The 26352-nt window shown below is 43.6% G+C and overlaps 1 protein-coding gene across 2 annotated transcripts in view; it reads left to right on the top strand.

Moving 5' to 3' along the window:
• SMG1 (SMG1 nonsense mediated mRNA decay associated PI3K related kinase) overlaps positions 1 to 26352 on the top strand; it is a 100149-nt gene that overhangs the window by 5587 nt on the left and 68210 nt on the right. For both annotated transcript variants that reach the window (XM_042480747.1, XM_042480746.1), the window contains exons 2-10: positions 9058 to 9221; positions 9409 to 9564; positions 10102 to 10238; positions 11932 to 11990; positions 13705 to 13918; positions 15585 to 15710; positions 15801 to 15873; positions 17405 to 17502; positions 19238 to 19411. In XM_042480747.1, coding sequence (XP_042336681.1) covers positions 9058 to 9221; positions 9409 to 9564; positions 10102 to 10238; positions 11932 to 11990; positions 13705 to 13918; positions 15585 to 15710; positions 15801 to 15873; positions 17405 to 17502; positions 19238 to 19411 — 1201 coding nt within the window. The remainder of the gene's footprint in view (positions 1 to 9057; positions 9222 to 9408; positions 9565 to 10101; positions 10239 to 11931; positions 11991 to 13704; positions 13919 to 15584; positions 15711 to 15800; positions 15874 to 17404; positions 17503 to 19237; positions 19412 to 26352) is intronic.

The following is a 26352-nucleotide window of genomic DNA, read 5'->3' as shown; positions in this document are numbered from 1 at the left end:
GCTTTCTCCAAAAATTGTCAATGATAGCGCAATAACAGCTCCAGATGTTGGCTGTTTACACCCAGAATTTGGGGCCACATTTTCTGACCTTCATCTCTCATATCCAGCTTCGTCATACAATATTTACACTGGTACCCCGGGTTACGAAATTAATTCGTTCCTCCGCCGCTTTCGTAACCCGGGATACTTCGTAAGCCGAATAGCCCATAGGCGCTAATGGGGAAAAAGCCGCGGCTGCGCCGCGGCTCCATTTAAAACAGCGCCGGGGTTTTTTCGTAACCCGAAAAAACCTTCGTAAGCCGAAACAATAAATCCCTATGGGATTTTTTCGTATCCCGAAAATTTCGTAACCTGGGTATTTCGTAACCCGGGGGACCAGTGTACTTCACTTTTTGAGTCCCCCATTTTAGCCTTGCACTTCTCAACAGCTGCAGGCAAATTAGGTTTGTGTCTGTTGGCTCTATGCAAATACGGTCCAGATTATTAAAAGTGTGCTTGATATGGAAACCTCATCTATCTCCTTTTTAGAGACCTTCTACCCACATGTAGAGGATTATTGTAGAGGATTATTTTAATTATTTTTTATTTAGAGGATTATTTTAATTAATTTTTGCTATTTACATTTTTTTAAATGTTTTGTTAAAATAATAAAAGTAAGTTTCTACTTTGTTTTATATATTTTTACAGTAATCTTAGAGAGACCAAATCAATCTCCACCCAGGTTACAGTCTTTTAAAAAGTATACTTCTGGGTCATCTTATGCCATCTGATAGTGTGAAGCATGCTCACATCTTCATTTAGGAAAGGAGAAAGGTGTATCACGTGTGTGTTAGATTTAAGACAGCAGTTTTCAAAGATTATGGTCATGTACTCTTTTGTCTTTGAAAATATGCTGTGTCCTTCTTGAGGGCATAAAATGACTGCCCTTGAAGAATAGAATCACAAGTGTTGGAAGAGATCACAAGGACCATCCCTCCATACAAGAATATACAATCCAGCCTCTATTTAAAAACTTCTAAAGAAGGAAACTCCACCACACTCTTGAGTCAGCATATGCCACTGTCTAATAGCTCTTACCATCAGAAAAGTCTTCTTAATGTTTAAGTGTAATCTCTTTTCCTGTAGTTTGCATCATAGAAGAGTTGCAAGAGGCCTCAAGGGCCATCCACTCCAACCCCCTGCCATGCAGGAACTCATAATCAAATCACCCCCAACAGAAAGCCATCCAGCCTCTGTTTAAAAATCTCCAAAAAAGGAGACTCCACCACATTCCAAGGCAGCATATTCCCCTGTCAAACAGCTCTTACTGTCAGGATCTTCTTCCTGATGTTGAGGTAGATTCTCTTTTCCTGTAGGTTGAACTCATTGCTCTGGGTCCAATTCTCTGGTGCTGCAGAACAAATTTGCTCTATCTTCAGTATGACATCCCTTCAGATATTTAAACAGGGCTATCATATTACCTCTTAACCTTCTCTTCTCCAAGCGAAACATACCTAGCTTCCTAAGTCGTTCCTTGTATGGCATGGTTTCCAGACCTTTCTTTGGGGTAATTTAAGATTCCTTTTGCTAAGGAAACAAAAATATTTAAATATTAAAAATACCAAAGCCAAGCCTGTTAGGATCTAGCTTTAAATCAGCAGAGTAGGAGAGGATGATTCTTTGTCTAACTATGGGGCTAAACAGGCAGGCAAAAAGAGGTTTAGGCTGACTTGAAGGTGTGGCGTTTAGATGACACATGCCTTGAAGACACCAGGAAAGTGCCCTCTAGGCGCCTTATACATAGAAAAGCCATTTCAAAAAGAAGCAGCTTTTTCCACTTCTTCTTGGCTTGAAGCCATTCATGTGGTCATGACTTGAGCACTCCAGTTGCCTTGGGAGCCGGTGGTGTGGTTGGTGGGGTTTCCATGTGGCTTCAGAAATGGCAGCTTCAAGCCATGTTTTCCTGCCCATCTGTTTCGCCCTGTGATTCCCTAAGAACTGAGACTGACTCAAACAACATGTAGCTTGTAGTTTAAAACAAAAGTTTACTAATGTCTTTAATCTATATTTACATAGAACCTAATCCTAAACTAGTGAATAATTCAGGTAAAAATAAATCTTTATCTCACTATCTTATTTATCAGAACTTCTTTCTCCTCACCTTCCCACTCAGGCCCTCCGCTCTGCTAGTCAAGGTCGGCTGTCCCAGCCCAGGATTTCCTCTGCCCAATCTCGGATTTGCCCCCTTTCACTTACTGCCCCTCACTCCTAGAACCTTCTTCCCTCACGATCAAGAGCCATCACTTCTTTAACCAGCTTCAAAATGGAGTTGAAGACCAACCTGTTCAGAGAAGCGTTCCCAGGCATTGCGTGATTGTCACTTGCTATTTGATGTTCTTTTGTTGCCTGTTTTATTGAACCATTTCCTGTATTGCTATGTATTTTATATGTATTATCCTATTATTTCTTAGATTGTACGCCATAGGCAGGTTTACTCTTTTATATTTATTGTTTTTATGTATAGCGCTGTGCAAATTACAGTGCTATATAAATTAATAATAATAATAATAATAATAATAATAATAATAATAATAATAATAATAATAATAAAGTTGGGAGAGCAGGAAGGTGTAAACACAACAGCTCTCTGTGTCCTAGTCTCTGGAGCAGTAGAAAACAAGCTTTCTCCATTCTCAATATCCCTTCAAACAGTGGTCTCCAAACTTTTTTTGGGCAGCCATCACTTTCTCTTAGGCAATAACCCTAGTGCCACCAAACACATATTTTTTTGATATTAGCTCTACTCTTTTGTACAGCAGCAACCCAGCGAGCATCGTCTGTTTCAGCCATGCCCAGATCTCCACCACCTCCTCTTCTTCCTCAGCCTCTTGTGTGTGAATATAGCTGCTGTGGCAGTAGAAGCCCAGATCTGCTCCTCTCTCTTGTCTGCACCAGCCTTACAGCAAATGGAAGGCCAGCTGCTTGGCTTCAAAAGAAGCGGTGACCGTGCAACTGGCTGAACAGTGATCAAGAAGCCTATCGCTGGGTGAGAGCCACTGCTTGACCAGCTGCTCACTCACTGTGGCCTTTGCATTTAGTCACCTTGAGAGTAGCAACTGAGCAGCTGGCTGAGCAGCAACCAAGAAGCCTCTCATCCACATTGGCCTTGTGGCAAAGGCTAGCATGAGTGAGAGGCTTCTTGGCTGCTGTTTGATCAGCTGCTCCCAAGGTGACCGGGTGCAGAGGGAGAAGCTTCTTCCTGATGAGGAAGGACTCTCAATCAGAGAGGTGAAGAATCGACCCTGGATACTCCTTGTTCTTCCCCAGAGCTGTTCCTTCCCCACACAGCTTTACATCATTCCCCCCCCCCCCCGGACCAGTATTGTTTCTTCTGCTATCTCTTTTCTCAGCCTGTCCAATGCAAGAAATCAGGAGCAGCAGTGCAGCTCCAACCTGCCAGCCAAGTCTTGGCAAAACTCGGAGATCTTAAGCAGGGTCCCATATGTGAAAGCTTCTTTTTGCCACCACTTCTAACCTGTGCCTCATTCCTCACCATTGTTCTAAAGGCCAGTGGTCCCTTTCTTGAACTCCAGTACTTTGACCAAAGACCCTCCTTTTTTCCTCATCACCACCTACTGTCCCATTTTCCCTCCCATCTCCCTATTATCTTTCTAACACCCCCATCAGGGGCATACCACCTTCTTTGGGGATCATTACCTTCAAATATTTAAGCTTGGTTATCATGTCACCCCTTAACCTTTTCTTCTGCTGGTCCATATACTGCACCATACTGCCTGTTTTATACTTTAAAGCATTGTCCATCCATGCACCAATTCTAGATTTCTATTCTTTTCATTTTAAACAAGCAGAGACCCTCTGGAACATTTGTTATCTGTCCCACAACCATCACACTCATGGATAAGAGAGTGGAAAAAATCTCTTCCCTGAATTTGGAATCTAGGACAAATTTGAAGCTACAGTATACTATAAGTCAACCTCGTATATAAATTGAGGGTAGATTATGGGGCCAAAATTAGGGATTTTGTTGTGACCCATGAATAAGTTGAGGGATGGCTTTACAGACCACCCCACCTTACAATCCACCTCCCTACCACTTCCTCCATTCTTCCTGCAGCGATGTGGTCTTCAGAGGAGCTGTTGAGGCTGCTGAGAGTCACGGGTGAGTTTGTGGCCATACTGTCCAAGGATGCCTTGCAGGATCCAGAACTGGAGAGGGTGCTTGGGAGCCAGGCGAGGGTGGCCTGGAGACTTTGGCAGGGTGTTTGTGTGTGTGTGTGTGCGGGGGGTGAGGCAACCCTGGGCCAAGCATCTTTGGTGCCTGAGCCACTCTGCTGCTGGGAAGTCTTTCTGTCTTTCCTTTCTTTCTTTCTTTCTTTCTTTCTAAATTTAAAAAATAGAGCCAAGCAAATGGTGAAGGGTAGGGATCCTCTCCCCTGCGCTATCCACTTTTGCTGCCCTCAGTCTGGAGCTTGGCCGCCTTTAGCTGGGGGGAGATCCAGCTAGCGCCTAGCTACTCTTGGCATTCCTTCTTCCCTCCACAATTTTTCACGAGTGTCCTTAGCTTTGCAGATCCATCTAGAAGCAGGCAGTGCCCCCTCTCCCCTGGGCATCATTGGCATTTTTAGTTTTGAGTAAAGTACTTCTTCCAACTGCAGCAGTATAGTTATTCTGGCCAACAGGAACTCAGCCTGAGTTTCCTGCCTCCTCTTTCAAACCACCACTAAGAATTTTAGTTTCTGATAGTTTGATGTGAACCAGTAAAACATATTTCACCATTGATCACGTGCTTTAGGGTTGAAGAGAATTGGTGTTCAAATTTGAAAGAAGAGCCACAGGATACTCAGTGAAGAAAGTAACCCTCCAGCCCCCAATTGAAGAGTGACTAACTGGAAGACTTGATAGAGTAGTTGTTATATTTGGAGGAGAGGGAATTCCTCTTAGCTTTTCCTCTTATACTTGTTTTGCTGTTTCAGGTTCTTCAGTTTCCTTCTGCTGCTTCTGAAACAAGACTTTGCATGTTTCACTTGTATTATATGATGTCTATTAAGCCTCTTCTAAACAGACAGGATATATGGTAGGTTGTGTTGTCACTAAGTAACATACTGCCAAGTTGGCAAATTAAGCTAGGTGCTGCAAAACATAAAGCATGGAGCTGAGAAATGGGAGGAGGTTTAATCTGATAGATTTCAGTGTGTGTTTAGAATTTGGAACAATGGCAATTAATTTTTTTAAAGTTTATTAAATGAATGAGGGTACTGCAGGATTGATATTTTATGATGGTTTATTTCATAGAATCATAGAGTTGGAAGAGACCCCAAGGGCCATCCAGTCCAACCCCCTGCCATGCAGGAATACACAATCAAAGCACCCCAAACAGGTAGCCACCCAGCCTCTGTTTAAAAACTTCCAAAGAAGGAGACTCCACCACACTTCAAGGGAGTGTGTCCCACTTTCAAACAGCTCTTACTGTCAGGAATTTCCTTTTAATGTTTAGATGGAATCTCTTCTTTCCCATTTCCTTCTTTGTCTATATTGTTTCCTGAAAAGAGGATTTCATAAAGTTTGCAGAGCTTATAGTCTCATATGTTTGTTTTAATTTACCTGCTTTGGGATCTGGAATAAAAAAAAGTATGATAAATTTAAAAAATAAAGTTCCCATTTTGCTTTATTTAGTTTGGTGAAGGCTCACAACTGCATTTCTTTGTTTTACTTTCGGTAATTGAAAATTTTCAGGCTTTTGCAAACCTAAATGCGTAAAAGTTTTGCAGTCAGCAATATTATGTGTGAGCATGTGTTACTATGAGAAGAATTTCCCAGTTTTAAATTACTACAGGATGTCACGAATTATATTGCTCTTATTATATGACAGTTATTAGAAAACTTTGATAATCTTTTGCATACCGTATATACTGGACTATAAGTCAAGAAATTTATGCCCAAAAATTGACCCTGAAATCTGGGGGTCAATTTATATATGGGTCAACACAGTCACCATGGGTTGAGATCAACTGGAGGGCAGTTAACAACAACCAGTAATATTGCTCATAAAGGTCTTTTAAAAAGCAGCCCCAATGCCAACTCTCTGTGCCACGGCAGTGATTTCTGAAAGCGCTGCCAAGGCAGGAGTGTGAGTGTGTGTGTGATGTGTATTGATTCCCTCCTCAATCCGATCTCCAAACCTTTCCTTCTCCTTGCATTTTCCCATTTTCCCTCCACTTTAACCTGATCTTAAAATCTTTGCTCCTCCTCCTCCTTGCATTTCCTCTGATGACCAAACTTCTCTTTTTCCCCCTCCACTTCCAATCCGATCATAAAACCTTCCGTCTTCTAAATTCTACCCTTGACTTATCCATGAGCCATATCAAAATAAATGATTTTGGCCCTAAAAACGTTGCTTGATTTATACATGAGGTCATTTTGTACATGAGTATATGATATTTGGTTGCAGCCACTTGATCATGTGTAAGATTAAGGTACCAAGTGTAAATCCACTTTTCTGGATGTAAGCATCATAGAGCTAAATGGGTCTCAACACTGAGAAGTGTTTTGATACTATTTATATACTATTGTATATTTATGTATAAAATAGTATGTAAAATACAGTATTTTATACTATACTATTCTGCACCCTCTTTTCTTTATGTAAGCGCCATAGATCAAAGTGGGCCTTATAAGCATTACTCAGAAGTGTTTTTATACTATTTAATGCATTTGTTAACTTCCTTATACAATGTGTACACCTTTGTCGCAGTTAGTTTGAGACATGCTGTTTTCACATTTCCACTCAACTTCCCAAACAGATTCAAGTTTATGATGTTGCCTTTTCCCGCTGTTCTTACTGTGTTTGTATAGAATCCAAAGGCACAGCTCTGTTGGTCTAGAAAATCAGTATTTAAAGGGATCTTGAAGCATCTTTGAGACTAAGGAGATTATCGCACTACACTCCTGTAGAGTTGCTTTTCCACGTTTACAGCTCTGGCTGTCTCCTGTTGCATTCTAGGTTTTGTAGTTCACCCTAAGAGCTCTCTGTCTGAATCTAAATGCCCCTCCCTAAACTGCAAATCCCAGAATGCAACAGGTAGCAGCTAGAGCAGTTAAAAGTTGAATAGCAACGCTATAAGAGTGTAGAGCAAGAATCTCCTAACTGAAAGAAAGAGGCTGGTAGTGTGAGCTTTTGTAGACTTGAGTCTACTTCTACTCTCCATCACTTCTACTCTCCACTGCCTCTGCTGGCTCCGGTGTGGTCTCTCTCCTTGGTGCTTATGCATCTCATCAGACCTCTCTTTGAGCCCCTGGGCTCATCCTCTCTGAGGTTGCTTACACTTGGAAAGTGTCATTTCTCGTGGCCATCACATCGGCCAGGTGGGCCTCTGAGCTGACTGCATTGTGCTTGGATGAGCCCTGCACCATTTTCGACAAAGAAGAATGTCCTCAGATTGGACATTTCATTTCTTCCTAAGGTTGTATCCCCCTTTCACCTTTGTCAAGACATGTTCTACCCAATATTTATCCAGACCCTTCTTTGCATTTGGAAAAGACCATGCACATGCTTGATGTTTTATGTTCAATGTTCTGCTGAGTTCAGGTTGACCAACAAGTTGTTTGTTTGTTATGGTGGATCCAGAAAAGGCCACTCAGTTTCCTTTCAGAAATTCTCAAATGGGTTGCCTAGACCATTGTACTGGCTTATGAGCTGGCCAAACACCCTCTTCCTGTTGGTGTGCACCCACACTCAACCAGGACTGTTTCCTCATCTGCTGCCTTCCTTAGAGGCATCCTTCTTCCTGATGTTTGCAGGGCAGCTACGTGGTCCCAACCTTCTACGTTTGTCCAGCATTACCGGCTTGATTCCAGGTCTCATCGAGATGCCAGTTTCAGCCGTGCTGTGCTTTCTTCAATTCTGCAGTGACCTTCCTGTCATCCTACTGTGTGAGGCACAGAGACCAAGAAGAAGTAGAAGAGTTTGCTTACCTGTAACTGTGGTCCTTCGAGTAGTCCTCTGTGCCTTCACACAAACCCGCCCTACCTCCCCTCAGTCAGGTCCCTGCTATTTTTTGCGACGGACTTTGAAGGAGGAGCTAGATTGGCGGGATTGGACATGCTCAGTGCCTGGAAGTGAGCGGGGCTTTTGCCAATCTGTTCAGCTTTTCAGCTATCCAGATGGAGTCTCTGTGCAGGCACAAAACCCTATTGTGTGAGGGCACAGATGACCACTTGAAAAACCACAGTTACAGGTAAGCAACCTGTTTTTATTGTGGCATAAGAGCTCTCTGACAAGAAAAGGCTAAATGTCTCACAAAACTACAATTCCCAGAACTTCGCAGCACAGTGTCAAACAGGAGAAGGCCTACTCTCAGTCACACCTAGATCACAGGCTTATTTGGTGAAGACAGAAGAGAGGGCCTTCCCGATGGCTGCTCCCATCCTGAGGAGGTTGAGCCGGGTCCCTCCCTGCTGGCCTTTCGTTGGCAGCTAAAAGCTTTTTAAAATCATGCAAGGGTGGCTTTATTTGGGAGAGTTGTTTTAGATTTTTAAACTTTTGTATGATTTAAAGTTTAACTTGAATCATAGAATCGTAGAGTTGGAAGAGATCACAAGGGCTATCCAGTCCAGCCCCCTGCCATGCAGGCACTCTCAATCAAATCATCTCAGAAAGATAGCCATCCAGCCACTGTTGAATGGCGCCATTTGGCGGCTGAGGTTTCCCTCTGGTGGAAAAACAGGCGTCGGCAGTCCGCCTTTTTTGGGCGGTCTGTACTGCGCCTTTGTTTCTCAATTGCTGAGTCCTCAGCCTAATTGATACATGTTTGCACCTGTCATTTGCTAAGCCATGGTTATATCATACAGCCACCTGTCCTATGTGATACAAATGTGTGACACAGATGGAATAATCTACAATTGGAAAAAAAACCTCAATGGCTTTACACATTGGAAAAACATCCCTATTGTTATTAAAAAACTATTGTCTAATTATTCCAAGTGTGCCTCCCATATTTATTGGTAACAGCAAAGGCCAAATTTGAATTCTTGAGTAGAACACAATTTTTTCTCTTGCAGAACTGACAATCCATCAACAGACCAAGAGAATTTAAAATACACTGCATCCCGAGATAGGAGTAGTTCTTCATCCTATGGATTACAACCTTCAAATTCAACGGTGGTGTCTCGACATAGACATGATGATATCAGAGTCCCCACTGACATACAGAATGAAGAAAAAGGTACATATCTATCTTTCTATGTAAAAAAGAGAAAGCTAGGAGATGGTTTGGAAAGAGTCTGAGCTTCTTTCAGTTCTGGTAAAAAAAGCAAAGTTGATTCCACAAACCTGAGGTCTGTCCATTCTTATTATGCTTGCAGTGCATGGCTTTGCAGAGAAACTTAACATGACTCTTCCTTTACTTCCAGGTGGCTACAGTGTCAATGGAGGATCTGGGGAAAATACTTATGGTCGGAAGTCGTTGGGGCAAGAGCTGAGAATTAACAATGTGACCAATCCTGATTTTACCAGTGTTCAGCATGGCAATCGTGCTTTAATCACAAAAGACATGAGGAAAGCACAGGGTAAGAATTGTGTTGAGTGTTTTAATGGCAATGATTTTCCTGTTATTATAGTAGGTCCAAGGGGTACCTATGAGAATTTTAGAGTCCAGTTTAGTATTTGAACATTGAAATATTTTAACATTAGGTACAATTACACTGTAGTTTATGAATAATTGAATATGCTGACTATTGTAAAATCAGAGGCTTTTCAGTGGAAAGGTTGGATCTTGGTCAATTACTGGGTATTTGATCTATTTCAGAGCAAAAATGTTTGTAGCAAAGATCCTACAGATCAGTCTTTAGTTTTTTTAAAGAAAACAAAACAATTGGATTGGTCTGTACTTGTTAATTTAGGTGTTAAAACTGCTTTGTTTTTGAATAATTTTAAGAGCCACCTTAACTCCCAGGATATGTCAGATAGAAGGATTTAAAAAATCTATTATGTGTATTTTGTTTCAGAGTAATTTATTGATCATTTTTTACTGCTATATGGATTTAAACCTGATATTTGGAGGAGGAAAAAGTATGCACACATGTTAATAATGTCTTTCTTTGTAGAGCGTTCATTGTCTTACTCTGATGAGTCTCGACTGTCAAATCTTCTTCGGAGGATTACTCGGGAAGATGACAGAGACCGAAGACTGGCGACTGTAAAGCAGCTGAAAGAATTCATTCAGCAACCAGAGAACAAACTGGTGAAGTATCATGTGTCTTCTGTTAGCATCATATTAATACAGGTTCCTTGTTGTGAGATGGATCTACCTAGGAAGAATATGGGACACCCTGTCAAGGTTGGGGAAAGGAATGGCAGTTTGCCAGATTATGGTCAGTGGCAGAGCAGTTGCAGGATTGCTCTGGCATAAAATCAGTCCTCTATATAACTTCACCTCGTGTTAAAAATACAAAGGAAGGGGCCAGCACATTCCCACCCAGTATCTTTACCCTGTTAGAGATTATCACTTCTACAGCAGATGACAAAAATGCAGACGGTCCACCTCATATTATGTGTGCATGTCAGTGCATCCAGATGCATGCACCATCATGGAATAACATGGTGTATGGCGATCCATGAACAATCAAAGCCATGAATCACCAGGTCACCACTAGGAAGGGTCCATTGTACTACAAACTAGAAAAGTGTTGATGAGTGGGCTGCTGTATTCAGCCTGATGTGGCTGATGTGGCATTTGGGAGATGTGGATAAATATCTTCAACATTACAGCTAAATGAAAATTTGCAGAATAGCTCATCATTAGTATTACTGATCTTTGAAAAGATCAGTATCGCAGCTAAAGAAAGGAAAAAATCTGCTGACTGTTCTATCTCCCCTTTTGTGATTAGCAGCTCTGCTGAGAATAACCTTACTGTAGGTGGTTGCAGTGGGGAAAGTACTCTTTATCATAGGTATAAGCAGGTGTCAGGCCAGTCTTTCAAGTATTCTTTAACTTTTACTGACAACTGAAGTCATAGTTAAGAAACATTCTCCATTCTTCCAGGTTCCAGATAGTCCCAAAAGGTGGGGAAGCTAATTTTCTTGTAATTGCTTATTGAGACTATTTAATCTTAATGTTAACTGTGCCAAGTGTGACTACTTCATAAATCCCAATAAAATAAATGTGAGCCTCTGAACCAGCCCTAAAGTTGTCATCTTAAAATTATTGATGTATTTCTAAATTTCTTTAGCCTGAGGGACTGGATCCTCCCAAACAAGACGTTCTTTCTTTATCTCACTGCCCCCTCCATCACATTAGCCATGAGGCCCTGCCCTAATCCCTACTGGTGAACCATCATAGGAGTAAATAATAGAGCGCCCCAAAGGTTTCCTTGACATTGTAGGTGGCATCTATGGTGATTTATGTATTAAATTCCTGCCTGTATGTGAAACTGGATTATTTCTGCAGTGCAGGTGCATCCTTTGTTGCTTGCATAGCAGTCTTGTTTCATTGGCAGATGAAGGCAGCCAGAATGTTCTTTCTTCTTGCTTCTGCAGTCTATAAACAGATGTTGTGGATGACCAAAAATAACATCTAGTTCAATTAACAGAATGACTTAAAGTTACACATAACTGATGTGTTGTCTATTGATGGCATATGCTTTCTGTTCAGTCTTTCATAGGGTTAATAAAGGAATTCTTAATGTATTTGCTGTACACCTAGATTTTGAAATACATGTAGTCCAGAACCTTCTGATAAAAAGAATGTATTGACGCATTTAAATACAATTGCTACAAATGTCTCACAAGGGTATGCAAAACTGTCCATAGTGTCACGAAACTAATAAGAAATACTTTGAGGTGGGGGCAAGCATGTTTACACTTTTAATGATAAGGCAGCTTGTACTTAAATTGTGACAGCATTTTTTATTAAATGTATATGTCAACTGTTTCAGGTACTGGTTAAGCAACTGGATAATATCCTGACTGCAATACATGATGTGCTTAATGAAAGGTAAGTTGGAATGAGAAAAGTTTTCAGAGGCCACCAAGTTGCCAGAAAGCATCTTCAGCCTGGGAGTTGAAGACAGCGGACAAGTTAACATCTAGTCTGCAGGAGGATCAGCAAAGCATAGCCAGAATTTTTCAATCACTGGAAATCTAGGTTACAATGAGAGGTCGTTAGAGGTCCTACAATAGATTGTGATTGGGGACCCCCACTTTATTTATTTATTTATTTATTTATTTATTTTTGAATTGTGGATATAATAAATTTTATTCAGGGGTTTCCTAAGACCTGAAAACTATTTCAAGGGTTCCTCCAGGGTAAAAAGGTTGAGAAAGGCAATAGGGAGCAGGAAATATACTATAGTCAGCCCTCCACATTTGGAGGTTTGACATTTGTGAGTTTGACTATTCACGTTTGTAGCTGCTGCTTAGCTAACTTGACCTCTTCCCTTTCTCCTCCTCTCAGTCTTCCATCCGTCCAAAAGTGGATTGGAAAGAACAGAAATGAGATGAGAGTTTGATAGGGTGGAAGGTGTTTTAAAACCTGGCTGGCTTTTTTCAAAGGATGGGAAATTAAGAGGAAGTGGATTTGGGGTGAACAAGAGTTGGGCAAGGAGATTGATGGGCTGGAAAAGGGTTTAAAATCTAGTTTACTCGTAGGCATGCTGGTGGCCAGATGGGAAATGGAATGATGGGCTATTGTTGTTGACAGGAGTCAGTAGCATGCATGTTTGGGGACCTAGAGATACTTGCGATTTTTTACTGTTGAATGTTTCTAGTCCCAGAAGTAATCACTAGGGGTTTTATTTGGATTTTGAGTCTTCCCAATCTCTAGGACAGATCTGTATCACTAGCGACTTGCCTTCAGGATTTGGCTTGTATGTGAAGGAGTGCTTTGTTGTATGCTTTCTTCAAAGTCAAGCTCAGTAAATGCTTTTGGAAGTCAGGGTATGCAGAACATGATTAATTGCCCCTGCCCTTCATTCATTATGCACGGGGTTGTTAGAATGCAGTAACAAATGTGGGTCACAGCCTAAACCAAGCTGATGGATGCAATCAAAACAAAGCAGAGACTAAGAAGGCCTCACTTGGAATTGAAGGGAGACCATTCAGCTTCTCTAGAGTGTGGGAAGCCTTGCTGATGGCAGCCTAGTTTCCTCAGATAGTTTTGAACTGACTACAATGGCAAGAATAGTAAGAAAATTGAATGTAGTAGGACAAGTTGGACAGAATGCAAAAGGTGAAATTTTCTCTCTTGCTTACCATTCAGCACTTGCTGAAAGCATACAACAAAGCAGGTGTCCGCAGGTATGTTGGCAGGGATCCCTCGATAAGTACAAGAATATAAATAAAAATGTTTCTATAAAAATGGATGTACATTTGTCTGTTATCTCTTGATTTGTGTGTATGTGAGAGAGTGTGCTTATAAACTGAAGGACAGAAGAGCACAGATGGAGAGAGGAGACTTTTTGGTATGCATTTTTAGGCAAACAGAAATTCTATAGGCTTCCCCATGTGGGTTCTTGGAGGCAAGTTTTAAAGAACTGCTGTGGCTTTGGTTTGTTGTGACCTGATGAAAGTAGCCCCACTGCACATTATGTTTCTGCTTTTTTCCCCTCAAAATAATGTTATTAATAGAGAGTGATAGCCAGATCATAGCCTTTTTTTTGTTTTTGTCAATAACTAAAAATTGTTAACACTTTTTTCCTCCATAAATGCAGTAGCAAATTGCTTCAGGAACTGAGACAGGAGGGAGCTTGCTGTCTTGGCCTTCTTTGTGCTTCTTTGAGCTATGAAGCGGAGAAGATCTTTAAATGGATTTTTAACAAATTTAGTTCATCCACTAAAGATGAAGTCAAACTTCTTTATTTATGTGCAACTTACAAAGCGTTGGAAACTGTGGGAGAGAAGAAAGCCTTTTCATCTGTGACGCAAGTAAGAATAAAAGTTGGAGCATTATGACTTTTCATACACTAAATATTTTTAATTAGCATGCTGTAGTGTAAACAGTGTAACATACACTGTTAGAAATACTAAGTGTTTCTAACACTGATTAGATTATTTTCTAACATTAACAAGATTAGAAATACTTTTTTTCTGAATGCATTCTTTTTTCTGAAAGGCATTTTATTGTGCCAAAAATATATTGTAATAACCCACTAGAATTCAAATAGATTTTCTGAATCAAATAGTCTGTACAATTTTGCACTGTAAAAACACAAAATAGTAGAATTTTAATCTGGTTATGGAAGGTTACAGTTTTCTTTTTGCGACAAAGGAGCCATCCACCAATGGGTTAATTCTTATTGCTGTCCAGGCAGGACATGTGTCTTATGACTTATATACTTTTTTGCATACATGGACTGTTCTTCAGTTCTCTACCCTGGCTTACCTCAGGTCAAGTAGTCTATTTTTCTCTTCTGTTTTTCCTGGCTCTTCCTATTTATTTTCTCTTGTCTCTACTATTAAAACAACCAACGTTGGTTGTTCTTTTCTCATCTTAGTGTGCCTTTTCCTTGTCCTGACTGTGGATCTGGTACGAAAATCCAAACAAATTGGCAAGGGTTCCAAAGCCTTTGGCTGAAATCTGGAATCTCATACAAACATGTCTGACATAATCCTTATTATTTCCTCTGGGAGATGTCGGGCAGTGTGCCAAATCTTCTCAGCAATAAAAACTTTGTGACTGCTGCTCAGACAGAACTTATCACAGAAAGCACAGTTTGTTGCTTCTGAAGACTTGTTGATACATTGATTTAACCCCAAGCAGTTAGATCCTCAGTGAATGATGATTTTGTAGCTCTTCTGTTAAATTTTAATGGCAGTTTGCTGGTACCTGCTAATGAAGTGTCAGTACACTGCTCCCTCGGGTTACGAAATTAATTCGTTCCGCGGCCGCTTTCGTAACCCGAAAAGCCTTCGTAAGCCGAATTGCCATAGGCGCTAATGGGGAAAAGCCGCGTTTCGTGCGAAAAAGCGCCGAAAAGCACCAAAAAATTTTTTCGTAACCCGAAATAAATTCGTAACCCGGAACAATTATTTCCAATGGGATTTTTTCGTATCCCGGAAATTTCGTAACCTGGGTATTTCGTATCCCGAGGTACCACTGTACTTGTGGAAGAAGAGTAGGGAAACCTGGAGTCACCCATAGCTCAAGAGACAGCAGTTTGGAGGAGGGTGCCAGGTAATATAGGCCCCATACAGACAGACCAAAATAAAGCTGCTTCAGGTCACTTTGGAGGTATGCTCTTTAAATGATGCATGTGTCCTAAGAGTCCAGAAGCCACACCAAAGTCACAATCCAGTCCTAAGGACTGGAACGCACATTTGGTGCAGCTTCCAGACTCTCAGAACACGTGCATCATTTAAACAGCATACCTCCAAAGTGACCCGAAGCAGCTTTATTTTGGCCTGTCTGTATGGGGCCATAGTCTGCCCTCCCCATACACAGGGGATCTGTTGGTTATATTATGTATGTTGGTTATATCAAATATAACCAAGTAAATATTCTTTTGAACAATTCAAATAGCACTAAATATGAAGTTTTTAAAAGTTTTTGCTCAGTATGGCTTTCAGCTGTGTGTGTTTTTCCCTCTTAAAGCTCGTCATGACTAGCTTGCAGTCTATTCTAGAGAACGTAGATACACCAGAATTGCTATGTAAATGTGTCAAGTGCATCCTTCTTGTGTCCCGATGTTATCCTCACATTTTCAGCACTAACTTTAGGGTAAGAGAGTTTTTTTTTTCTGTTTTCTTTAGATCAGTATAGATACATCATCAATTATAAGTGGATTAATTTTTTGTTTTGCTTTCCAAGGACACAGTTGACATATTAGTTGGGTGGCATATTGATCACACACAGAAGCCTTCTCTGACACAGCAAGTGTCAGGTAAGTCTGAAAAAAATAAAGTAATGTGATGGCTGTGTCTAATGTCTCCTTTGCTTGGATCATGACTAAGAACTGTTATTCCCAGGGCATCATTTAACAGAACTGCACTATGTAACAAGTAAAGAATGTCTTGCTACTCTAAAATATAATGCTGTTATCAGGATCTCGCCTGCTTTACAGGGGAAAAAGACTTTCAATAACAATTGGATGGGAGACACCCAATAACCTATCCTTCACAGTGAATCACAGGGAGATTTTTCTTTTCTCCTTGTTCCTTCTGACTTTCTATTTCCTCTTCTGTCCTTTCCCTCCTTCCCGGGGGCTTCTTCTCAGTGGCAGCAGAGCCCTGGAGCCATGGACTCACTCAGGGGGACCAGAGATTTTCTTTCATGTGAATCTCCCAGTCACATGCATGTGGCTTCAGGGGAAGTCCCCTTGTCCCTAATGGTGGTGCTGCCACATGCACGCAACACCATTGGGGATAATGGAACTTGAGCATCCACGGATTTTGGTATCTGCCAAAGGGGGGTCCGGAACGGATCCCCCATGGAAACCAAGGGCTGACTGTAGCACTCTCTGAATTCTGGTCTTTGTGTAGTGAAAATCACAATGTGCGTACAACTGGAAGGAATCAGCATGCTGGGAGAAAGTACAAAATATAGAAGTGTCCCAGAACAGCCTAAGAAAAACTGATTCTGCACCCACACTGCAGAAATAATCTAGTTTAACTGCCATGGCTCAATTCTGTGGAATTCTGGAATTTGTTGTGGCAACAGAGCTCTCTGACAGAAAAGGCTAAACACAAACACACTTCCCAGAATTCCATAGCATTAAACCATGACAGTTAAAGTGGTGTCAAACTAGTAAGTATTTCCCAATGCTTGTGGACATTCTTCAGTAGAATCCAGAATTCTAATAAATTTTGCTTTTTTATTTCTTAGTCCAGAATTTTAGCATTGTTTAGTAGAACAAAATTTGTGCCATGCCCCCAACTCTAAAATAACTCTTTTAGGCCTGTTACAGACTGCCAAAATAAAGCTGCTTCAGGTCTCTTTGGAGGTATGCTATTTAAATGATGCATGGGTCCTAAGAGTCCAGAGATCGCGCCAAAGCCACACTCCATTCCTAAGCACTGGAGTGCAGCTTTGATGCAGCTTCCGGATTCTTAGGATGCATGCATCATTTAAATAGCCTTACATCCAAAGAGACCCGAAGCAGCTTTATTTTGGCAGTCTGTAACAGGCCATAGAAACTCTTTTATTTATCAACCTTATTTAGTTTCTTAAGATAATTAGTACTGCTGTGTGTTGCTACTTGATTTTTACATTTTCAGATAGGTGCCATACAGTATTACAGGTTCACTGTTTAAAACAAAAGCTGATTGCTTTTATGCATGAAGAGTTGATGCAATTAAATCTCCTCATTTTAAACTCTGTTGTTGCTGGTTGTTCACTGTGTTTAGGTTTTTGTGTCAGGCAAACAAAGCAATATTTTGCTCTCAAGGTTTTCATTGTTCTGACACTTTATACAGGTTGGTTACAGAGTCTGGAACCATTTTGGGTAGCCGACCTTGCATTTTCTACCACACTTCTTGGTCAGTTTTTGGAGGACATGGAAGCTTATGCGGAGGTAACAAAACATTAAGCATGATAAAAGTTCAGAAATAATTGGGATATTTGGTGTGCCATATATTGTTTCTTCTTTGTGGTCTCTCTGAATCACACGAATGGGTTATCGTGTGTCTGCATAGCGCTATCAGCTCGCTTTTTGCCAACACCCTCAGTTCCCTTTTATCCACCTCAGCAGCAGCGTCTTCATAGTTTATTTTCCTGTCATACTTTAATTCTGTGCTTGACAGGATCTGTCTGCATTTTGGTGGTTGTTTCTTCATTCCACTTCATTCTTCATTCACCTTGGATTTCTATTGTTCACTAATACAATTGGCCCTCCGTATCCATGGATTCTTTATGCAGAGATTCAACCATCCATGGCTTGAAAATATTAAAAAACCACTAACATAGTCTAGCTTTTTCTTCTTTTTTAAAAAGAATTCATAACACAATTAATTCCCATCCTGTTATCTCTACCACACTGATGTTTCCTGGCATTTATAAAAGGGGCTTATGCAAGATGCAAGTTCTGAAGACACATCTAAGGAGTTTATCAGACGCGAGTTTTTGGCGATTTTTCCTGCCTATCGCGCAATGTTAGCGTCACCAATGTTGCACAATAACGTGAAAGCGCGATGTTCTTCCAGACGCCATTCATTTCTATGGGAGCCCGTTGCGCAATACTCCCGTAGTTTTAGCATCATTCCTTCCCTTTTTGGGCATTACGGAAAAAAAGGGAAGTCAGGTTTTTGTCTCCCGTTATCCTTGCTAATGTGTTGCGAAATGGTTTGGTGTGGTAGGCAGCAACGCAACGCAAAAGTTACTGATTGCAAAGTTCCCATGATGCTGGGCTGCTTTTTCACCCCATTCCCTTCCGGTGGCCTTCCTTTTTCAGGACAACACCGGGGGAGGGGGGGGTTGCTCTGTCCTGCATGAACACCTAGGAGGCTGCAAATATAAGGGACCCCAAAGGGTCATCCATTCCAGCCCCATTCCTCTGCCCCGTATGAACTCCGAGGAGACTAGGAATTGAAGGAGCCCCCAGGGGTCATCCATTCCAGCCCCATTCCTCTGCCCTGGAAGAACACCTAGGAGGCTGCAAATTTAAGGGACCCCTAGAAGTCATCCATTCCAGTCCCATTCTTCTGCCCCGCATGAACTCCGCAGAGGCTAGGAATTGAAGGGGCCCCCAGGGGTCATCCATTCCAGCCCCATTCTTCTGCCCCGCATGAACTCCACGGAGGCTAGAAATTGAAGGGGACCCTAGGGGTCATCCATTCCAGCCCCATTCTTCTGCCCCGCATGAAATAGGAAACTGGAAGGGGCTTCTCCCCTTTCCCCTCTCCCTCCTGGAAGCACAAGTCAGGATGCCACCAAAACCTCCACGGAGCATGCGCAAATATGTTGATGCGAAATGTTCAAAACAAAATGAAGGCGCTGGTGTAGTAAAATGTTCCGCTATGCATGGTTTCGCTTCACGCAAATTGCAACTTTTGCTCAATTGTAGCGCTAACATAACATTATGGGGGAATGACGGAAAAGCAAGCAATGTGGTAGAACATCGCGTTATAGGGTCATTGCGCAACGTTTGTTCCACTTCCTTAGCGAAATTGAGGGTCCAAAATCTCGCGTCTGATAAACTCCTAAGTTTTATATGTTTCTACGACTGTAGAATGCCTCATGTTGTTATGTGAAAACTCATTAAGTAGTTGTGAATTTGGATTCAGTACACACCACTATATTTCTTCTTGTAGGACCTTGGTCACGTAGCATCTGGAGAATCAGTTGATGAAGATATCCCCCCTCCTTCTGTTTCATTGCCCAAATTGGCAGCGCTACTTCGCGTTTTCAGTACAGTGGTGAGGAGCATTGGGGAGCGATTCAGCCCCATTAGAGGACCACCAATTACTGAAGCCTATGTAACTGATGTAAGCCTCATCTTTTGTTTCATACAGGTTATGTCTTTGACTGGCAAATTAATGGTAGTTAATGTAAACATTTATTTACAGTGAGCCAATAATTTAACATGAAAATGCTATATTCTTTCTACTTGTCATCCATTGTGAGAGCAAGTGCTGCTTACCCTTCATCCTTTGCCTTAAGGGGCAATTTATTTTAAGACAAGCTTAACTAGAGCCAGGAATTATGACTGCAGTGTTTCCATTTTGCCCATTTTCAGCTGTTCTGAAGAAAGAGTTCCTATCTCTTTGAGTGCTCAAGATTTCTGTTGGGTGCCAAAACATTGTATATCAGCCCTTGAGAGAACATTCATCTTGCAATTGGCCTCTAAACACACTACTGTATTGTGTATGAAAAATAAAATGGGATGTCCCCCAGGACCCCCTCAAAGTGAATTTTGTATCTACTATATAGTCTGTATTTTAAGTCAGGCCATCCCAAACAGGCCCTCCAAGTTGGATGAATTTTATTTATTTATTTATTTATTTATTTTTGCATTATGTAGTAATGAAAATCCAGACAATTATTTTATTTATATAACTCTTTTCCTGTTGGAAGTGTGAGCACAATAAACCTAAAGAGGCTCTGTGACATGTGAAATTGAAATAATTAAAGAGTCACTGTTCTTTCTTTCTGTCACAGCAGAGAAAACAAAACAGTATGTCCCCTGTGGGACATAATTCCAAACAGAATTAAGCTTTTAATCCCATTACTTTCAATAGGGGTCCATTGGTGTAGTTCTAATGGGCCACACTGCTTCTGCCAGAATTGGCAGCTCCTCTTGAAAACTTCTTCGTGTTACATGAAAGCTTGTGAGGAAAGTGGGGAAGAAAACTCTCACTTCTGCTAGTGTTGGATACTGAAGTACACTGTTGAGATCTTAGCCAAGTTACAGATGTGCTTAAATCTTTTCCACTTAAAACCAGTGGGAAATGTAATTAATTATCTCTGACTAATTATCTCTGATTCTGGTTACATCATATCTCCAAAGTTCTCTGGACTTGATTCTTCTAGACTTCAAATTTTTCTGTTTGTTCCACTGAATGGTGTTATTATTAGCTGAGATCCTACAGAGTGTAACATTCTGCCTGCACAATTCTGTATTGTCCCCCTCCTTGGTCCCAGTGGATGGTGATGCCCTGGGAGTATTCCCTACTGTCCTGGGAAGGGGAAAGGTGGGATGTAAATGAAGAGGCAGCTAGGTCTCAGCTTGGGAGGAGGCAAAAAATTAAAGTGCACTCATAAATGGAGTGTTCTCCTTTTCTTTCCCTCTGAAGTTAAGAGCAGCCACATATTGATAGTTTGAATTGCCTTTCCGCTCTCTCCCATCCCTACTGGTAGGCAGCAGCAGTGACCAATCCAGGAGGGGTTGACAGCTCCTTGGAAGGGGGAGGTTTTGGACAGGACATAATAGGCTCTGTCCAAAAAGAGACATTTGTTCTGTTAAAATAGTAACATATGTTTCTTCTTCGTGGTCTCTGCGAATCACACAAATGGGTTTATTCTGCGCCTGCGCAGCAATACTTGGAAACTTCTAGAATCTCTGGGCAGAAAATAGTTTGCAACTTTCTGCAACTTTTTGGCGGTAGCTCCGCCCACCCCTATATATGGCCCCTAGTGGTCCTGCTCTCTCCAGTTCCTTCATTCCACCGCGCAAAGCAGCTTGAGGAACTTCGCTTGCATTTGCTTCAATTTACTGTGTTAGGATCTCTGGACAATGACCAACGGTACGACTGACCTTTCTTAACGGACTCTGTTTTAACTAGGACTACTCAGTACGGCCTCGCTAATGGTCTCTTTAAAGAGGTGTACCATGGGGTGAAGATTCCCATGGCCGACGGCCACGACAAGTGCGTGCTCTGTTTGGGGGAAACCCACATCCCAAGCACTTGCCCCCACTGCAAGGCCATGTCCACCCAGGCCCTTAAGAACCGGGACCGGACCTTGAAGGCCACCTTGTACGACAAGGTTTTGGGCCAACCTTCTACTTCGGTGGCCTCTGGAGAAGGAGAAGATAAGTCCTTCAAAGTCTCCAAAAAGAAGCAGGGGGACAAACAAAAAGCTCCCAAGTCTTCTTGCCCCGACTGGGGTTCCAAGCGAGCTCGTTTGGCCTCACATCCCGCTAAGGTACGGCGTAAAGGACCACCGAGCACAGTCTCAGTGCCCCCACCGGACTCGAGACCGACGACCGTCCCTTCACCTGACCCTAGACCAGCGGCAGCTCCCACGCCGTTAGTGCTCCCCCAGCGTCGGTCCCAGTCCCGCTGGAACTGAGGATTCTCATATCTAGCCATCTGTCTGTCCCGGCTGATGACCTCCAGATCATGAACCTGGACCACTCTTCTGAATCCGAAGGAGAGATCCCAGACTCAGATGTTCCACTTTCTCCGAAAAGACCGAGGCTTAGGTCTCGTTCTCCATTACAAGGCAGGCCTCGGACTCGCTCTCCTCCTCGCAAGGACAGAGCCGCCCTCAGTACGGAGGCAGATGAAGCATCGACCTATGACTTGCCAGACAAGGGCATGCCGGACCGGGACCTTTTTGATTCCTACCCGGACCTGGTCTACGATCACCATTCTGGTCAATACCTGCTGCCAGTTGCGGCCTCACACCTTCGCCGCAACATCCCTGGACCAACGAGAGTCAAGCTGGCATCATCACACCATCTCGATGCAGCCCTTACCACTGATACCAACCGACCCTCGACACCTCACAGGGACGCTTCCCCGGCTGGTGGACGTGTGAGCCAATCCCGATCCAGATCCTACTCACGATCTCGGTCTCGCTCTGAATCTCCGCTTTCGGGCATGGAGTCCCCATTGACGTTCGTGGAGCCCGCGGTGCCTTCTCCCACCGATGATGTGAGGGCCTTTGCGGATCGCATTATCAGGATGGCTGACGCCCTCAAGCTAGAGGTTGCCCATCCCAACGAGGATGCTCTTGATCCGGTCGAGAGAAGGATCCACGGTTCAGCACCAGCACCACCTGCTTTGGCCTATCTCCCTTCATTGGAGAAAATTGCTAAGCGGTTGTGGGACACACCTGCCACCATAGCGTCCACATCCCGCAAAATTGAGAACCTTTATAGAGTGATGCCATCAGCTCCATCATGGCTATCCAATCATCCTAAACCGAACTCAGCTATTGTGGAAGGTGCTCAGGCGACATTTGCTCCTCGCCCATCTTCATCACCTATGGACAAGGATAGCAATAAGCTGGACGGCCTTGCTAAAAAGTTCTATGCTTCCGCGGCGCTGGATATGAAAATCGCCAACTATGCTGCTTGCATGGGGGCTTACATCCAGCTGTTGATTGAGAAGATGGACCCCACCATCAACGAGCTCCCAAAGGATAGGAGACGGATGATGATCGTGCTTCGCAATGAAGTCCATCTCATGGCAGGCCATCAGATCATCTCCACCAGGCCCTCGACAGACTGTGCTTATAAAGTGCTCTCTGGATCCATAGCCCTCCGACATTATGCTTGGCTGCATGCGTCTGAGCTCACCCCTCAGGCTAGAGCGGCGATTGAGGACATGCCCTTTGACAACTCAGGGCTGTTCAATAAGGACACCGACGAAAAGCTGAGCTTCCGGTACCGCATGAAGACTGCTGCCAAGAAGCACGGTATGTCAGCCACTTCAACCAAGTCCCCGCGCCAGAGATATGGTACCCAGTGGCCTTGGTATCCCTCAACCCAGTACCACTACCAATCGCAGAAGCGGCCGTACCAGGTCCCGGACAGGACGCCTCAGGCCCGTCCATCTCATTCACCTTCTGCTCCTCCAGACCAACGCCAGTCCTCCCAACCCAGATACCAGCAGAGTTATAAAAAGGACTCTCGAGGCAAGAGGAGGTTCAGAGGCTCCCCCACGCACCTCCTCAACTACCTTTGGGGATAGATTAAGACCCTTCTTTGACACCTGGGCATCTATCACTGCAGACTCTTGGGCACTTAACATTGTCCGCAGGGGTTACGCCCTTGAGTTTTGCGAGCTCCCACCCACCGGAGCTCTTATTTCCACCGTCCCTTTGGACATCCTTCTCGACGAAGTGCGCACCCTTTTAGTCAAAGGCGCCATCGAACCCGTAGACCCTTCTTGGGCCCGATACTGCTTTTTTCCCCAGATACTTCACTGTTCCTAAGAGAGACTCAGGCCTTAGACCTGCGCTGTCTAAATTCCTTTATTATGTGCAAACGTTTTAGGATGGTAACCCTTGCTTCTATCTTACCACTCTTGCAGAAGGACGCCTGGTTTGCGACGCTGGACTTAAAAGATGCGTATTTTCATAAATCTATCAGAGAAGATCACCGCAGATTCCTTGCCTTCGCCATCGGGACCGAAATCTTCCAGTACAAGGTCCTTCCTTTCAGCCTTTCCACAGCTCCAAGCGTCTTCACAAAGTGCAGAGGGATAACAGTCTTCCCCATATCTAGACGACTGGCTCTTCACAGCACCATCCCAAGAGACCCTTCTCTGAGACGTTCAGTTCTCTCTTTCCCTTCTCGATGCCTTAGGGCTCCAAGTCAACTTCGACAAGTCCAACCTGACCCCTGCCAAACGTATGGACTTTATAGGAACCACATTGCACTCTGTCGTGCTAAAAGCGTTCCTTCCCCAGACAAGGTTTCAAGCCCTATGCACGGCGATGAGGTCCTGCCTCCGCCAAAGGCGCCTACAGACTCGACTCGTTCAGGTCGCGATGGGACATCTGGCTTCCACCACCTTTGTTACCCCATGGGCAAGACTGCGTTTCAGACCTCTTCAATCTTGGTTCCTCTCCGTGTTCGATCCTGTGCGGGACCCCTCCCTCCAAGATGCTCACCATCCCGAGACACGTACAAAGGTCCTTACGATGGTGGCTCCAGTCCGACAATGTCTGCTTGGGCATGCCCTTCTCTCCGCCTCAGCCAGACCTCACTCTCACCACAGACGCATCCCTCCAAGGTTGGGGCGCCCATACCCTGGACCTCACTATAAAAGACAAATGGACACCCACAGAGCTCCACATCAATGTATTGGAGATGCTAGCCGTAGAGAAGGCGCTCAGGGCCTTTCAAACAGTTCTCACCAACAAGGTAGTTCTTCTACTCACGGACAACACCACCGTGATGTACTACTTAAACAAACAAGGCGGCACAAAGTCAAGGACATTATTGACTGTTACTCTCCGGATTTGGGAATGGTGCATTCTTCACAAGATATTACAGCAGTGCATCCATCTCCCTGGAGACCAGAACGACTTAGCAGACCAGCTCAGCAGGTCGTCCACCACTTGCCACGAGTGGAGGCTGCATCCGGATGTGGTCAACCGCTTGTTCTCCCGATGGGGAATGCCGCAAATGGACCTATTCACCTCCCCATCAAATACCCCTACCCTAACTTTTTGCTCACGAACTCGAGCACCGGGCTCGAGAGGAGACACCTTCCAATTCATATGGTCACAAGGACTAGTGTACGCCTTACCTCCATTCCCACTCATCACGAGAGTGCTCTTGAAGATGCTGGCGGACCGCTCGGATGCGATCCTGATCACCCATGGTGACCCAGACAGCCCTGGTTCGCCCTGCTTCTCCAGCTCGCCCAGGATCATCTCCGGCTCGAGTACCGCCCCGATTTCCTGTCATTACACGGCGGACAGGTTCTCCATCCTGAGATGGGCTCCCTCTCATTGGTGGAATGGAGGATTCAGTGTTGACAGCGCTACCTGCCAACGTCCGCACTGTGTTACTAGCAGCACAAAAACCTGCCACACAGAAGTCCTATAGATACAAGTGGGACAAGTTTCTTGCCTTTTTGCAGGACAGAGATATCCTCCCATCCCAGGTTTCCATCCTGACAGTTCTGGACTTTCTCATGACCCTGGCTGACATGGGTCTTTCTTTAAGTTCTATAAAATGTTATCTCTCTGCCATTTCTTCCCATTACCTGTTCGATGGCAAGCCTTCTTTGTTTGGGGACCCCCTCGTACGGAGGTTCCTTAAGGAGTTCAACAACCTGCATCCACCGGCTTCCTTTCCGACACTGGCTTGGAATCTGGACATAGTTCTGGCTCGATTAGCCTCCAAGCCCTTTGAACCCATGGCTACCACGGACTTAAGACTGTTGACGTGGAAGACGGCGTTTTTAGTGGCTATCACTTCTGCCCGCCGTGTGGGCGAGTTATGCGCTCTGTGAGTTGACCAGCCCTTTTTGCGCTTCCATAAAGATAAGGTGGTTCTCCATACCGACATTACCTTCCTGCCGAAGGTAGTGTCTGCTTTTCATACGAACCAGGACATTGTTTTGCCTACCTTGGCTCCGAACCCGACCACGGACCCTGAACGCCAGATCCATACTTTGGACGTCCACAGGGCCCTAGCCTTCTACCTGGATAGAACAGCTGATGGAAGGCGTTCTGAGAGACTGTCTGTTATTCTAAGGCCAAGAAAGGATTACCGGTCTCAGCTCAGAGGTTCTCTAAATGGGTAGTTAATACTATACGCCTTTGTTACGAGCTGTCTGGTAGACTGGTTCCAGGTCGGGTTCGAGCCCATGCAACATGGGCGGTAGCAGCATCCTCCGCTTTTCTGACTGGGGTCCCGTTGGAGGATGTTTGTAAGGCTGCTGTCTGGTCTCAGCCACTGACTTTCATAAGACATTACAGGTTGGACGCTAGAGCCAGACAGGAAGCAGCCTTTGGGAGGGCAGTGTTACTTTCTGCTATACACTAATCCTGTTTGAGTGTTAATAGACAGTACGTCTATTTTATTTAACCTTTTTATTGGCAGTACGTCTATTTTATTGATCATTGAAATTGGTGCTTTCAACCACTATGTTATGACACTCCCTCCTCCACAGTACGTCTATTTTATTGATCATTGAAATTGGTGCTTTCAACCACTATGTTATGACACTCCCTCCTCCAC

This window comes from Sceloporus undulatus, chromosome 8 (assembly GCF_019175285.1).
Source record: "Sceloporus undulatus isolate JIND9_A2432 ecotype Alabama chromosome 8, SceUnd_v1.1, whole genome shotgun sequence".
NCBI lineage: Eukaryota > Metazoa > Chordata > Lepidosauria > Squamata > Phrynosomatidae > Sceloporus > Sceloporus undulatus.
The sequence above is the reverse complement of the archived record's forward strand: the minus strand, read 5'-3'. Positions and strand labels throughout refer to the sequence as shown.